At 37.6% G+C, this 13,584-nt stretch overlaps 1 protein-coding gene across 2 annotated transcripts in view; it reads right to left on the reverse strand.

The window, feature by feature from the left end:
- Agl (amylo-alpha-1, 6-glucosidase, 4-alpha-glucanotransferase) overlaps window positions 1-13,584 on the reverse strand; it is a 93,671-nt gene that overhangs the window by 18,718 nt on the left and 61,369 nt on the right. For both annotated transcript variants that reach the window (XM_059266157.1, XM_059266158.1), the window contains 4 exons: window positions 9,096-9,226; window positions 4,373-4,509; window positions 3,995-4,128; window positions 3,048-3,223 (listed from right to left, as the gene is read on the reverse strand). In XM_059266157.1, coding sequence (XP_059122140.1) covers window positions 3,048-3,223; window positions 3,995-4,128; window positions 4,373-4,509; window positions 9,096-9,226 — 578 coding nt within the window. The remainder of the gene's footprint in view (window positions 1-3,047; window positions 3,224-3,994; window positions 4,129-4,372; window positions 4,510-9,095; window positions 9,227-13,584) is intronic.

A 13,584-nucleotide genomic window follows, 5' to 3' on the forward strand; every position in this document is an offset into this window, starting at 1 on the left:
GTGACCCAAAGGAGATTAAAGGCAGCGTTCAGCAAGAGTTCTACAATTCAGTTATATCTCAGCCCTGAACAGATTTCAATTTGTCTTTGAATCTAATTAAATTAAAAAGCTTAAAATTAGAGATCAAATATTTAACATATAAAATGACACACTACAACTTTAAATACATACTTTAAAAGATTCTGGCTGGGCGGTGGTGGTGCACGCCTTTAATCCCAGCACTAGGGAGGCAGAGCCAGGCGGATCTCTGTGAGTTCGAGGCCAGCCTGGACTACCAAGTGAGTCCCAGGAAAGGCGCAAAGCTACACAGAGAAACCCTGTCACGAAAAACCAAAAAAAAAAAAAAAAAAAAGATTCTGCTCTGGCCCGGCGATGGTGGCCCACGCCTTTAATCCCAGCACTCAGAGGCAGTTCGAGGCCAGCTGGTCTACAAAGCGAGATACTGGACAGGCACCAAAACTACATAGAGAAACCCTGTATCAAAAAACCAAAAAAAGAAAAAAAGATTCTGCCCTGGCTTTAAGGGCAATAAATAAATCTAAATATGAAATTATTAGTTCAGTGATATCTAATTAAATGTTTATTAATTTATCTACAGTGAAAGTTTATCACCAAATTTCACATTATTTTACAACAGACTGATAGAGACTGATAGTGCTATACTTACCTCACACACTATATATGTATATAGTTATATATAATATAGTATATATACTAATAAACTATAGTATATATGTATTATATATACTATATATATAGCTATGTAAGAAATAATTTTAAGTCTTATGCTTTCATATAAATAATTTCTGATGATAGAATCAAAGACCTAACATATTACTAAATTGAAAATTCCAAGTAAGAGTAAACAGAATTAAAAGCACCATTACACACATTTTTTACATTGTCCCCAAAATGATGTACAAAATACCCTCAAACACACTACAAATTATTTAATGGACAGAGAGCTGAAATTTTGCCACCAATTACAGTGTAAGAAGCAAGTCTGAGCACAACAGACTTCCCCTGTTATAACTAAACATCTTACATGCAACATGTGCAGACTCAAGAGTGAGTCTGAATTAGCATGCCTTAAAATACCAGCAATCTATTGATGTTAAAAATGAAAAGTGACCTGGGCATCATGGTTCGAACCTCTAATCCAAAAGTTCAGGAGGTGCAGGCAGCTGTATCTCCAGTTTGAGGACAGTCTAGGCTACACAGTAGGTCCCTGTCCCAACAAGAACTATAAAAAGTGAAAGCTGGGAAACCTTTAGCACTTACATGTAGACATGTTTGTTACTTTTTTGTCCTCTATGCATATACAACTTATAGACCAAGTATTCTGGGGGTGATTTCTATGTTGTCAATTATCATAAACGTTAATTACATTTTTTTCCTGTAATACTATTACGAAAGGAGGCATTATCATTTTAAAATGAACTCCATCAAAACTTAGTGGCAAATCTGTGTATCATTTTACTTTTTTTCTAGTATGAATTAGGCAAAATACTCCCTTAAAATATTAGAATACCTTTATTTATATTTGTTATACAGACTACATATAAATGTTATAAATTTTATCACTACATGACTTATAAATAAATACACATATTCTGGGGGTATTTAATAGTAGCGGTGCACAATCATAAAGGCTGAGGTTATTATTTTATGTAATAGGCTTTTAAAAATTGGGTTTTAGCCGGGCGTTGGTGGCGCACGCCTTTAATCCTAGCACTCGGGAGGCAGAGGCAGGCTGATCTCTGTGAATTTGAGGCCAGCCTGGACTACAGAGTGAGTTCCAGGAAAGGCGCAAAGCTACACAGAGAAACCCTGTCTCGAAAAACCAAAAAAAAAAAAAAAAAAAAAAATTGGGTTTTAAACCTGAGTTTTCCCCATTGGTGTGTTTTTCCCACACTGTTCCAGTTCCAGCACCTGCTTGGATTTGGGGAATGATGACTACCAGAACCATCAATCAAATGAAAGTTTGAAACACGATTAGAGAATTTAAACTGACTCTTCATTTTATTCCTTCTTTTAATTAAAAACTATTTTGTGCGGTGCCAAGGAACTGAACTCTTAGGGCCTTGCACTTACTAGGCACTGCTTTCCACCTTAGCACTAAGACAGTTTTATGACTTTCATGACCGCTGTCAAGGAAGGAAAGGTCATGTTGTTGGACACCACAAAGTCTTTCATCTGACCTGAACCAATGAAAAACTGAGCAGAGGGAATCATGCAGATGATATTACCACTTGCTGTATCTATATACTTCAGTTTAATTTGAAAAGCTGTAAACTTTGAACTTCACTTTACCAAACCCCAAGAAGCAACGGGAAGTACTCAACTTTAGTGGCCTCAACTACTCGAGGCTTTCTCAAAACACACTGGAAGTGTATTAAAAAGAAAAGCCTTCCTTTGGGCATGTTTTACTGCTTGGATGTTTTAAACCTACTTGCAGGAGATGGTGCCAGTAGATATGGCTAACAGTACTTGACAACAATGAAGACATGTGATTAAAAAATCATTTAACATGTTTTGTGCCGGGCGGTGGTGGCGCATGCCTTTAATCCCAGCACTCGGGAGGCAGAGCCAGGCAGATCTCTGTGAGTTCGAGGCCAGCCTGGACTACCAAGTGAGTTCCAGGAAAGGCGCAAAGCTACACAGAGAAACCCTGTCTCGAAAAACAAAACAAAAAAACAAACAAACAAACAAAAAAACAAAACAAAACAAAACATGTTTTGTGTTTGGTAACTGTAACGTTACAAAAAATTAGGAAAGAAAAATGGGAAACTGTATTAAGCAAAATTTAATTATAAATATTTAAAATGCCAAAAACTGGAATTTAACAGATACCTGCAGAAGAAAGGATTACCCAACCACAATAAGAACACATGTAAGTGTCTAGTACATAGTTACAATTAAATAGTAAGAATTATTATCATGAGTGAGCAGCTTACTAAGCAGTGGCATAGGAACCATCGTCTCCCACGGGGTTTTCTCGTTGGACACCACGGGCTTTTACCATTTACTACCTCCAACGTCCTTACCTGCAGCCAAGGAGACACAGCACTGCTCCTTCTCCTTCGTGATCTCGTTTAGCCTGTAGGGCACATCCGGGAGCGCGGGAGACAGAAGTGGCAGACAAGGGCACTTCCCCACTCCACACATCTGGACGGAACCCAGGGAAAGGTGTTTCACGAAGGTTGAACCGTTCCGAACAAAGCTGCAACCAAGTGGCAAGTTGAGAGATCATCTGCAGAAACACTACCTTGTCAGCAATGTATTATAGGTCCTTTTGCCAAGTGATTTTTCTACAGAAATGTGTAAAATGGCAAAATACTTTGTGTATGTCATTTAACAAGTTAATGAATAAAACAAATAATATTAAATAATTTTGTTTTTTCCATATCATATTTTACAGGCTTTGTAGACCAGATTTAAATCCCACCCCCAACCTCTCATCCCCAGCTGGGGACTGGACCCAAGGCCTTACGCTTGCTAGGCAAATGATGCTCTACTGAGCTAGACACCGAAATATCCCACCAATGTTTGAAACTGTATTACTGTGTATGTGTACATGGTGTGTGTGTGTGTGTGTTTGTGTGTAGGGTGCTTATCTTGTGTGCATGAAGCCCTGAGTTTGACACTCAGTGCCTTATAAACTGGATGCATACCCATAATTCCAGCATTTGGGAGTGGAGGCTGGAGGATCAGAAGCTAAGATCATCCTTGCCTACACAGTGTGTTCCAAGTTTTCAATACATGAGACCCTGTCTCAAAACAAAAACAAACCCCACCCAAACTCTACATTTGGTATTGCATGTTCCAGACTAAAGGATGCTAACATTACTGTCTACCTAAAAGGTTTCTCAGCTCGGTATCTGTGATATGATAGTTCCTTAGGCTTTGGTCTTTTAAAATCATGTACAAAATAACTCTCTCTATATAGTTTCCACACAATTATGCCCATTTACTCAAGTTATGTTGAGTATACCTTGACATCTGCTTCCATGCTACATCCAGCAGAGTGGTGTATGCACCAATTAATATAGCATCAAAGTAACAGGGGATAAGGTATCGTGGGATCTGCTTCAGGTAGAAGAACATAGCCTGCAACCATTTACCAACCTGTTATAGAAATAATTAAAAAGGTAATTTGGCATGTTTCCAGGCTAGGTATATTTTAAGAATTGAATCTACACATGCAACTTTGCTAGCCAGTAACCCATTAATCATGTGACCACTCTTTAAACCTAAAAGATGATCAAGAAAGGAAAACAGTTCAAGGAAACTTGAATACTATCTATAACAGAGTAACATATAATTATTAATGTTCCCTTGATTGCTTGGATTAGAATATCATTCTACTTACTTCAGCAATATTTCCTGATCGTGAAATAAGCCGGCCACTGACATAGTCAATCATCCAATCTCCAGACCTCAAATTTTCACAGAATGGATGTCCCAAGTCATTCTTTGGTCTTATTTCTGCCAACACGGACATTAATCCTGAAAATTCAGACATTATTACGCTGTTGGCAAAGTCAAAATGTTCTCATTGCTTAGCTTGTGGTCAGTCTCCGATTATTTGGGGTGAACATATATACAGGCAGACATAAAGGCTGCTCAGTCCACAATGGCACTTGGCCTGGCTGGAGATAAGAATCAGGGTTCGTACTTCATCCAGGCCACAGAGGCCACAGAAGGAATCTACTGCTTCAAGAACAAGAGAGAGCTTCCAGAGAGAGAGGACTTCCAGGACTGTGCTCATTTGTTTATATTTAATACTGCAACATTCAAAAGCAACTGGCATGACTTCTCTACCCCAAAGCATCAAATGGATAAGCCTGGGTATTTCTGCATTAGTAAGTGGTAGACTAATATTTAGAAAAGAATTAAGGAAATCACAAAACTGGTTTCAGAGGAAGCAAGACCACCAATGGAGGATAATAATGAAACAGCTTCAGAAGCAGCCTTTGGAATATAACAGGAAATACTTACAACTAAACAAAATCACCACTTGAGCTAATGGACATATAATGATTATTATTATTATTTTTTTCCGCTTTTTTGAGACAGGGTTTCTCTGTGTAGCTTTGCGCCTTTCCTGGAACTCACTTGGTAGTCCAGGCTGGCCTCGAACTCACAGAGATCCGCCTGGCTCTGCCTCCCAAGTGCTGGGATTAATAAAGGCGTGCACCACCACCGCCCAGCCCATATAATGATTATTATGCAGACTTCTCCGCTAGAGTGATTAGTATTCCTATGCATACTCACAGCAGATTCTGTAACTTTGTTACAGGATGATTATACTTTCATCGCCCAGTCAAATAATCATTTCTACCTTACAACAGTGTTTGGCTTCACTGGCTTCATTTTAACTAAATTAGAGTTAGGATTTACTGAATGTTTTGAAAAATTAAAAACAATGAATTTAAGATGTAAGGTTTTTTTCCCTCAAGGAGTTTATAATTCTCCTTGGGAAACATAACTTTCAAAACAAGATGGACAACAGGCAGATTAAATATCGGTGTAGACGTCCTACCTATGTCCCAGTGTTTTCAGGGAAGGGGATCGCTGCTCAGCATTTGCTGGAGCTGGTGCTGAATTATGGAATGACAATGAAAACTGTTTCAGAAAACAGAGCTGACAGCGACCAGTGGGATGCAATGGCTTGTACAGGAGGTAACGAGAGGGTAGAAAACTGGCTAGCTGCTTTAGAGAAAGCACTGGGTGGTAACCACGGAGATTAAAAGGATATAGTATGTCAAAGTGAACATTAGAAACCACAGATAACTAACTGGCTGTTGAGAATCTGGAGCAGAACCATGAAAAAGTTTCCTAGATTCCAAAATAACAGAACACAGTGTACTGTAAGAACTGGGGAATGTAATTCTGTTCAAGGCAGAAAACGGTCAACGCAGTGGCTGAATCTGATTTAACTTACAGCTGTTATTAACAGTCTGCTAGGAAAATGCTCTGGGCTGCCCAAACTGTTAATGATTGACATAAAGTAAAAACAAATCAGATAAGGGCAATTTTATTTAAAAAGAATGAGCTGAGTCATTTCATGAAACATATAAGAGAATTAGCAAAGAACCAGAAAAAGGACAGAAAAGGAGCTTTTTAGCTTAAAACTGGTAACATACTTTAAAAATTTTTCTACTTTTATTTATGTGTATATGTGTGTGTGTGTGTGTGTGTGTGTGTGTGTGTGAGAGAGAGAGAGAGAGAGAGAGAGAGAGAGAGAGAGAGAGAGAGAGAGAGAGAGAGAGAGAGAGAGAGATGTGGTATATGAATACAGTGCCCAGGGAAGCCAGAAGAGGGCATAGGTCACCTGAAACCAGGTCTATGTATTTTATGAATATGAGCTGTTGTAATCCTGATCACAATGCCCTGTGGTCCATGATTATGGTGAGGAAACTGACCCATGGCGAGTTTATCTACTGCAGGGTTATATAGCTGGTCAGTATAGGGGGTCTAGTTTTAAAGACTGGCTCCTTGTCTTTGTTTTTTTTTCCAAGACAGGGTCTCACTATGCAGCTTTTTCTGTCCTGAAACTCACTTGTACACCAGGCTAGCCTTGGATTCACAGAGATCCATCGGCTGGGGTTTGTTTCTTAACCACAGTGAAAACATTCACATGCACAAAATTGACTGATTTCCAGCATAAGGTAATATTTTCCAAAGACCTAATAAGAAATACAGTAAATAAATACAAGTGTCATTCTGAGGACCAAGAAATTACTATATAAGCAATAACTAAGAAAGGCTTTATAAAGCTGGCTGTGGTCATACATGCATGTAATCCCAGCATTTAAGAGTAGAGGTAGGAGGGTCAGGAGTTTAAGGTTATCCTTAGCAAAATAGTGTCTTTGGGGCCAGCCTAGGCTACATGAGACACTCTATCCAAAAATAAAAATGAAAAAGGGATATAAGATATAAGAAGATATAAGAAATAAGGTGGTCTTAAAATATCTTTTGGATTATTTATTTATTTATTTATTTATTTATTTATTTATTTATTTTTTGGTTTTTCAAGACAGGGTTTCTCTGTGTAGTTTTGCGCCTTTCCTGGAACTCGCTTTGGAGACCAGGCTGGCCTCGAACTCACAGAGATCTGCCTGGCTCTGCCTCCCGAGTGCTGGGATTAAAGGCATGCACCACCACCGCCCGGCTGGACTATTTATTTTTATATTATGTGTATGAATATTCGCCTGAATATAAATATGTAGAGCACGTGTATGCAGTGCGTGTGGCATCCAATCCTCTGAGACTGGAGCTACAGATGGCTGTGAGCTATCAAGTGGGTGCTGGGGATTGAGCTCCAGGTCTTCTGAAGAACAGCCAGTGCTCTTAACCATTGCTCCAGCCCATAAGGTAGTCTTTAAAGAAAGCTCAGACTTAGCCATGATGGAAATGCAAATTAAAATTACAATGAAATTCCATCTCATTTTGATCATAATGGCTGTTATCATGAAGACAACAGGGCCAGGGAAATGGACCAGGTGGTAAAAGGCATGCATGTGCCCACACTCATACTTACACAATAATAACAATAAAATGAATTTAAAACAGAAAATAAACAACAAATGCTCGCAAGGATGCGGGGGTGGGGGAAGGGAACCCTTCACTTGCTATTACTAATGGGAATGTAAACTGATACAGTTAATATGAGTATCAGTGTGGGGCCTCCTGAAAACACTAGAACTAGAACTACTTTATGATCCAGACACACACCACTCTTGGGTTCACAATGGAAGGAATCTTAAGTCAGCACCCCACAGAGATTGCACATGCACATGTACTGGGGCACTATTCACAAGAGCCAAGATAGGAAAAGTGGAAAGTACATACAATGGAAACTATGTCCCTGGAAGAAAAACACGTGGAACCAGAAAGCATCACGTTAAGTGAAATAAGTTAGACTCACACAGAATATTGCATGCTTTCTCTCATATGTGGAGTCTAAGTTAAAATCCCCATTTTATATCAGGCTCATATGGTAGCTCTATAAACACTATATATTTTAACTATATAGGAAAAAGCAAATACGCAGCAAAAATTTTCCAATTAAATATTTTATTTACAACTCAGTCTCACTTGACTTTTCAAAAGTAGCATAACATGTCTAAAACTCAATGTCTAGGATATTGTTTCTTGTTACATAATAAACCAAGACAAGAAATATTTATTGAGGTTAATGTTTAAGAGAAATAAATGCCCTTAAGCAAAGACACAGAACTAGCAGTTTTAGGGAGCACTTACTGACCGAATACTTTGTCACATTGTATTTTATATGAATGATCTCATTTAATTAAGTAACATTGCTTACAGTTTTTTTTTTTCTCTTGAAACAAGGTTCCCCTTATAGCCCAGGTGGTCTCAAATTCTCAACTGTCCTGTTTCAGCCTCCTGAGTAGTTGGGATTACAGTCTTGTTCCACCATGCTTGGCTATTATTAATACTTTTTTGTTTTGTTTTGTTTTGTTTGAGACAGGGTTTCACTGTACAGCTCTGGCTGGCCTGGGACTCACTATGTAGAACAAGCAGGCATTGAACTCGTGGAGATCCACCTACTTCTGCCTCCCACGTACTGAAACTATAACTGTACACCAGAGGTGGCTCAGTGGTTAAGACCACTTGATGCTCTTGCAGAAGATCTGAGTTCAGTTCCCAGCATCCACACGGCAAAAATCTACTGTAACTCCAATTCTAGGGGCTCAAATACCTAGCACCCACTGATAGGGGAATCTAATACCTTCTACAGCTTTTGCAGGCAACAGGCATGCACATGTATGCATACATACATGCAAGCAAAACACTCACACTCTTAAAATAAAATAAAATAATCTAAAAAAATTAAAGCAGGCATTACCACATGCCTGCTTCAAGTATTCATACTTTAGTGAGGCAGAAATTGGAGTTAGAAATGTTATGCTACTCACTAATGGTCAATCAACAAGGAGCCATAAGTTATAATTTGAACTCAGGTGTCCATATTCTAGGTTTATATTCTTATTTCTATGAAGATGACCACTAAAGAAACAAACAAACAAACAAACAAACAAACAAAGCTTTGTCCTTATACCTACCTTGAAGTCCTGCATACTTAAGGGATGACCAGTTTGGTATGTTATAACATCCTCCACCATCTTCCTGTTCTTCTGATTCACATCGGTAAAGTACCTGATTCAGCTCAGCCAAAGTCAATTTAGAGGCAATGCTAAGAATTAGAAAATAAAGGTGATTAATAAATACACTGACATTTCATTTACGTAAAATAAAAGCAAAAAAAAAATCTGTACTATAAATATTAAATGTCTTAGAATACATCATTCTAGTTGCTTTTCTGCCGCTATAATAAAACACTCTGACCGAAACCCATTAGGGGTGGTGTGGTGGTTTGAATAAGAAGGACCCCCATAGGCGTGTATATTTGAATACTTGGTCCCCAGGCCAATCTGTTCTAGGGATTTCCTCAACTGAGGTGCCCTTTTTGCAGGTGACTCTAGCTATATCAAGTTGACAATAAAACCTAATCAGTACATATACATTCTAGGAACTCAGCATTTAAGTAAACATATACTATCATACTATATCACAAGTAATAATTAAGGGGCAACACGTGGTAGAAATTAAATAAGAGCTAATGTCACTCCTAAACTAAGTTTATAAACCCAGAGGCAGCTAACAATAAAGAATTTCATCTATGTGTCTGTGTGTGTAGGTGCATGTGTATGCAGAGCCTATGGAGGCCCAAAGTGGGCATTGGGTCCCCTCAAGCTGCATCACAAGCAGTTGTGACCCACCTACCATGGGTCCTGGGAACCAAACTCTGGTCCTCTGCAAGAGCAGCAAGAGCTGCTAAATGCTTAAAAGGGCTTATTGGGAAATGTTACCATTTTAACTATTTTCTACAGAGAAAATATTTTCCAGTTTCAAATAACCCCGGACTTTTGAATTATAACCTGTTTTTATGTTCAAGCTATCTGTGTATTATTTTTCCTGAAGTGTACATAAAATGTTTCTACATTCAAATAAAAGGACAAATACTATAGAATTGTATTACATGAAATATATAGAATATACAAATTCATAGAGAAAGAAAGATTAGACGTTATCTCAAGATGGAGAAGAAAGGAATATAGAGCAATGATTTCCTAAGTAAAGAGTTTCTGTTTTGTGTGATGGAAAAGCCCCACAAACGGATAGTAGTATCAGGACACAATATCATGAATGTAATAAATCAATACAATTAATGTAATTAATGAATATCATAAATATAGTTATTGAATGGATACTGCAAATGTAATCAATGAATACCACAAATGTAATTAATATCTGAGTATAATTAATGAATATCATGAGTGCAATTAATATTTTGAATATAATTCATGCCACTGAATTGTGAACTTAAAAATGGTTACAATTGCAAATATTATGTTCATTTAAAAAAAATAAGGTGGAATGTAATCACCACACCTTATACGTGTGTATGAAATTGAAGACAGTGATGTTTTAAAATAAAAAGTGGTGATGGTGTCATGGCCCTATGAGGATGCTGGACTAAAGTCTATCAAATTGTGCAAACAGGCAAATTGTATACTATGTGAATTATTTGTCAATAAAAGATTTTATAAAATGTAAAAAAAAATTTATTTATTACAGTGGAAAGAGTTTGGTCTCTGATAATACACTAGATGGTTTGAAAATGGAACAATTAAATGAGAGGATAATTAACTTAGATAGGATTGATGTAATGTCAATTATAAACATTATTGGTTTGATCATTCTTATTTTATCCCTAAAAAAGTTGGTTTATATGAGTGCCAATTTGGTTGATATGAGTGCCAAGCAAGATACAAGTCTTAGAAAAGCTTATTAAAACAGATCATAGAGATATTCAGACCCAGACAGAGAAATTTAAAGGAGAACCAATCTCAACATTGCATTAGAATGTTACAGAGAAAGAGCCTAAGGTTTTCAAACAGCCAACCTTAATTTATCCAGTAACCTGACAGGAACTGCCAAATAATAGATATCCCCAAGACTGTGTAAGCTGAATGGACTCCTGTGCAAATGTTAGATTTGAGGAAATTCAAAGCAATAGTCCGATATGGCATGCACTCACTGTTTGTGAGGCAGATGTTAAACCTGTGGTCAACTTGTAATAGAATTATCTCTCAAGACTGGAGAAATTTGGTTACAGAGTCTTAGAGGCTGGTCCCCAATTACAATGGAGGACCTGGTGGAAGGATGAGGCTAAGACCATTGAACAGTGGAGTAGGGCTAGAGGTGTTGAAATTTGCCAAGAACAGCTTCTTGGGGAGGGCGATTATGCTGATGTACAAAGACAATCTTTATATGATGACCACACCATAGCTTTATGCCCCACAGCAGCCTTGAATGCTTGGGAGAGAATTGAAGAAGTAGGAAAGAAAACTGAATCATTTACTGAAGTTTTACAGGGCCCAAAAGAAACATTCACTAATTTCTTACAAAGACTGATTTCAGTAGTAAATAGAATGATACTAAATTCAGAAGCTAGACAAATATTAGTTGAATCTTTGGCTTTTGAAAATGCTAATTCACAATGCAAATGGGTAATTAGACCATTAAAGGCAAGATCAGCACCCTTGGAGGAATAGATCTGAGATACAATTAATGTTGAATTTCATGATCATGATGATGCTTGGATAGGAGAGGTGATTTCCAGAGGTTTGAAGAAAAATAGTAATGTCAAATGTTTCAATTGCGGTAAATAAAGTCACCTAAAAAGGGACTGTAAACAGAGTGTTCCTAGAAATAATGTTTTTTTCAAGGAATAATTCCAACAGAATACCCCTCCCTTCTGAATTATGCAGGTGTGGCAAAGGCAGACATTGGGCCAATGAATGTAGGTCAACAAGGGGCAGACAAAGTAATCCCTTGCCTTTCTCACTGGGAAACACCCTGAGGGGCCTCTCAAAGGCCCCAAGGTTAAATTCCATTCAGTCCTTTCCTGTCATCGTGGAAGAAACTCCTTTCCAGAGCAATTAAAGAACCTAATACCTATTGTAAAAAAACCATACTGCTCTGGATGATAGAATAGCTTTAGAAAATAAAACAAAAATTTAAGTAGAAACCAGAAATCAAAATTGATAAAGATTAGACTTGGAAAATCCCCAAAGTTAGGGTTGGGAAAGGGTTTTGTTTTTGTCTTTTCAGGAAAATAAAAACAACCATCTTGAAAAATTTAAAGACCTTTGGACAAATAAGCATCCAAAGAAGGAGAACTATCCGGAAAAAATTACCAAGAAAAGAAATAATCTGACCTAATGTAATCTTTGAAATCTTCAAATGGATGTTGGGGCCCCACAATAATGATTCCACATGAACTGTGATAACACTATTAACCTGACAAACACCACCCAAAGATTGGTTTTGGACTACAAACTGCTTAGGACAATTTCAAGATGGCTAGCTGAGATGATCCAGCTTCACAGACTACTCTAGCTAGGACTTGACAAGCCCTGCACTTTCCTATTATGCAGAGACTGGACAACAAATGATACAGCTACCTCTCCCAGGACTTGACAATTAACCCAAAATTTTTCTTTTCAGGACCCCCTAAAGATGCCATCATTCCCCCAGACAGCAGGAAGTAATTTTAAGAATATGACACCCACAGTCATATTGCAGGGTCTAATGTATTTCAGGCTGGCCTCGAATTCACTATGCAGTCAAGGATTACACTGAACTTCTGATTATCCTGTTACTTCCTTTGAAGTGCTGTGATTATAGGTGTATACTACCATGTGGCACTACGGAATAAACCCTGGGATTTGTGCATGCTAAGAAAGTATTCTACCAACTGAGTTATAACCCTAACCAGGTCTATCTTCTCATAGCTCATCAGAGTCTGAAATAGAATTCAAACCCAACTTATACTCTATTTTTTGTTGATGTTTTAGAGACAAAGTCTCACTAAGTATTCCTGGCTAGCCTGGAACTCTATGTAGACTACACAGGCCTTGAACTTACAGGATCCTCCTGAGTGCTGCATACTTTATGCTTTTAAATATAACATTATAATAATATATATTCATTATTGACAAAGATGAAACTCTTACATAAAGGTGAACATGCTCTTTGATATAATCTTTCCAGAGGTTACTTTACAGAATGGATTAAAAACTCTAAGTATGTGATACATTCTAACCCCAAACTCCATTTCTAGAAATTTAACTTAGTGCCAGTGATAGCAAACATGCTAAGCAGCTACCAGATGACAGGCATGGTGTCACATGTTTTCCATGTTTTATCCTGTTTAATCTTAAGAGGTAAATACTACTGTTAGCTCCACTGTCCAGAAAATTCTACATAACTTGGCCAACATCATGCTGACAGTGTTGAAGCTTTAGCTAAACTTAGTCTAAAATGGATATTCTTCAGCACTATGTGGTACCACACAGCAAAGAAATATTTAAAAGCTTAAGTAAAAATCAGGGTACCAAGATACACATAATAAGAAATAATTAGAAGCGCTCTAGATATCTCAGAGTGGACAGTAACTAAATTTATTATGACATTGCTATATAT

The sequence above is a fragment of the Peromyscus eremicus genome, chromosome 6 (genome assembly GCF_949786415.1).
Source record: "Peromyscus eremicus chromosome 6, PerEre_H2_v1, whole genome shotgun sequence".
NCBI lineage: Eukaryota > Metazoa > Chordata > Mammalia > Rodentia > Cricetidae > Peromyscus > Peromyscus eremicus.